General features: G+C 36.8%; 1 protein-coding gene across 1 annotated transcript in view; it reads left to right on the top strand.

Annotated features, from left to right (window-relative positions):
• The window catches only part of RGS13 (regulator of G-protein signaling 13), a 7,487-nt gene extending 5,548 nt beyond the window's left edge, over positions 1-1,939 (top strand). Inside the window, exon 4 of the mRNA XM_009696518.1 lies at positions 1,742-1,939. Within this exon, the coding sequence (XP_009694820.1) occupies positions 1,742-1,939 (198 nt within the window). The remainder of the gene's footprint in view (positions 1-1,741) is intronic.
• Positions 1,940-3,150: the final 1,211 nt, after the last annotated feature.

Here is a 3,150-nt window from a genome sequence, read left to right as displayed (position 1 = left end):
TTCCTGCTCAGCCAGTCATGTTCTATGACCTTTAACTCTTCTTGCTTATTACTCTCCTTGCAAAAATAAGCTAACACTGGCTTTTACTGCCACTGCCTCTGGCAGAATGACATAACTGAAAAATCAGGCTGGATTATTTTCTGGTTTATGCATAACAATAAAACTATTCTAGAGTCTCAAAATGCAGCCTCCCTGTTGACACTGAAGGGCAAGCCAAAACCAACTCAGCTGGATTCCCAAATGTTGGCCAAGAGCAGTTACTGCTTTAAATGACTAAACCACTCCCACTAATCTAAAACTTGAGGAAATTTGAAAGTTCCCTCTTGTTTTTAAACGCCAATTGGCAAGACGATGCATTTTTCTGTCTTTTTCTGATGTATTTTATTTTTAGCATGTGCGGCTATAGGAAACTCGGCAAGATATTTGCATTTCCAAAAGAGAAGTATCAGTATTGCCAACCACAAATTCATTAATCATAAGTAAGGGCAGTTAAAAATAAGCTGTGTATTTTTTTTTTCTACAGTAGTATGTATTTGAATCTTGCTGTTGGCTCTCTGGTTTCTAGATCCTCAGGACACACTGATTTCATGTTCTCTTGATATTCACTATTAACACAAGAACTAGGTACCACTCTAAACAAGTAGATGCTCATGAGGATTTTAAACACAGTTTATATTCAAATTTCAGCAGCATTTAAAAAGGTGCAACTCAAATGATTCCTCTGGAAGAGCGAGTTCCCACTGCACTAAAGACATCAGCACTAACTTCACATTTTTAGAGCTCTCCTCTCTACATTACCAGACAAAGACAAGTTGAAAAAACACAGTGTAATCCATCATGAGCTAATGGATTATCAAAAGTTCCTGCTTTATCTGGTATATTTTCCTATCACTAGACCTTTCTACTCTTACACACGCACAGAGCTTCAACTTACCTGCTACAAACTCTGGATTGCAGCAGAAGAGCTCTAGGAATCAAAACTTTTCCTAAACAAGGTTGATATACGGGCTCAGTTTTATCTTATCTCATAGATCATAATGATTTTAGCAATTGGTTTTCACCAATACTGTGCACCTCCAGCCACTTGGACTCATTAGAAATCAAAAGTCATGCTTCCTCTTCAGGGATCTAATCCTAGCTCTTAGCAAAAGAAAGGGAGGTTGGATGTCAGCACCTTTCAGCTACTCCCTCCACTGCAGCCACTCCATGCAAACCACATCCTCAGGACTTCTTCCTCTGCCTTATTCTTTCTAGAAGCAGCAAGCAAATCAAATGTGTACCGCTTAACCTCCCTAAGGTTTGAAGTCTTGGGCCCATATTCTACATATGGGCCCAGCAATAGTGACTTTACCACTGCTCTTGATCTCCACTGATCACAGTAGTCAGGATTAAACTGGCTTTTCCATTAAGGATGTGGGGGAGACTGGAAAATTTGGAAAGATCCCAGTCGTCTTGTCCCCAAGGCAGCAAGCTCCCCATCCAGCCACTAACATACTCTTACTAAATCAAACACCAAAAGAGGAGCAAATTGGTCAACTAATAAGGCAGGGTTTTCTGGCATGATAAGGAGAAATCCACTCTGCTAGAACCAATGTTTTGGTTAGGTGCTGATTCTAGATTAGAGGGTAAATAAAAAGATATAAGTAGAAGGTATTCAGTACAGGTCCCCTAAATTTAATCTTTCTTACTATTCCCTGGCATATAATCAGTGATACTTTACTAATGTTGTTTTCTGTTTCAGATTAACATTGACAGTCCTGCAAGGAAAGCCATTATAAGCAATATTCAAGAGCCAACACAGTCCTGTTTTGATGAAGCACAGAGAATAATTTACAAGCACATGGAAAGAGATTCTTATCCACGATTTCTCGAATCAAAGTTCTATCAAACACTCAAACACAGCCTTCAAACTAATGGCAATAATTCAATGGCAAATTAAAGAGAAATATTGAAAATTTAGAATGGTTTCTTCTGTCGTGCAAGTATTTAGGATTTAAAATAGACAGGAGAAATCAGGTAGTAGAGAAATATTACTAATCTGCTCAATTGTTCTGTTAGAATTGAGGAGGCACTATCTTCCCCCTTCCCTTTATTCCCCCATGGAAGAGTTCTGTTTTCCTTTTCTTTTCCCCCTCAATAAAACCCTAAAAATTAGTGAAAACTAAATATGAAAAAGTTGCAGCCAAAAATGATAGCCTAAGCTTCTAGTCTTTTATTGATATTTGACAACTCTAATAACATATTTTCAGTATTCTTGTTTTAAGAGATGTGAAATTTAAAAAATAGTTTTGCTGCTAGAAAATAAATGTTTATGTGGCTATACATAACACAAGAAAAAAATCTGCATTGCTGCATTTACTTTTTTGCTGTTGTTTTATTCTTATATTCTTTCCAAGTAAAAGATGATAAATTGTGAAGTACAGCCATCTGCTTAATCTTAAGCTATGAAGTGTAGTATTCATATGGTGTAGAGTTAATTTTGTGCTGCATTATGACATACAACATATGCTATAAAGGTACTTGGTCTACAGTATACTATAATACTATCAGTGTTTCCTGAATTTATCTCCAGTGACAAAACTCATTAGTATTTTGTGGTTTTTTTTCCTGGGTATGGACACACAAATACATTACTTTGCCTTCAGGCACCCATACTGTAACACAAAGGTCCTTTTCACTCATGCATAAGCTGTAAAAGATAACTTGCTGATTCATTGATCAAGTATCAAAGTACTCTGATTTACATTCAAAAACCAGTTTGACTTCTCAAATCTCATTAAAACTAGAATCTCTTTATTCTTTTAATGGATTTCAGCATAGACACTAAAAGCCACAGGAAATCAGGGACCTTTCTAGCATCCTTTCAAGTTTCCTTATTCCAAGGAATACAAAGCACAAGTCATTCTGATAGCAGCCCCATAAATCCCCATAGCATCACACTGATCCTCTGGGATGATTTTGCAGGAGAAATGAAGTATTCATTCAGTTGGATATATTTATTTGACTGAGGTTACTTCAATCATGTTGCCAGTTCATGCTTTTTAACAGTTTACTTTAAGCTGTAACTTGGCTGCCTAGTTTAAAAAGGCAATTTACGACAATGTAGTAAATCATTGTTTCACCTCTGTTGGGAAAGCCCAGTCTTTCTTT

The sequence above is a fragment of the Cariama cristata genome, unplaced genomic scaffold, assembly GCF_000690535.1.
Source record: "Cariama cristata isolate BGI_N322 unplaced genomic scaffold, ASM69053v1 scaffold18013, whole genome shotgun sequence".
NCBI lineage: Eukaryota > Metazoa > Chordata > Aves > Cariamiformes > Cariamidae > Cariama > Cariama cristata.
The sequence above is the reverse complement of the archived record's forward strand: the minus strand, read 5'-3'. Positions and strand labels throughout refer to the sequence as shown.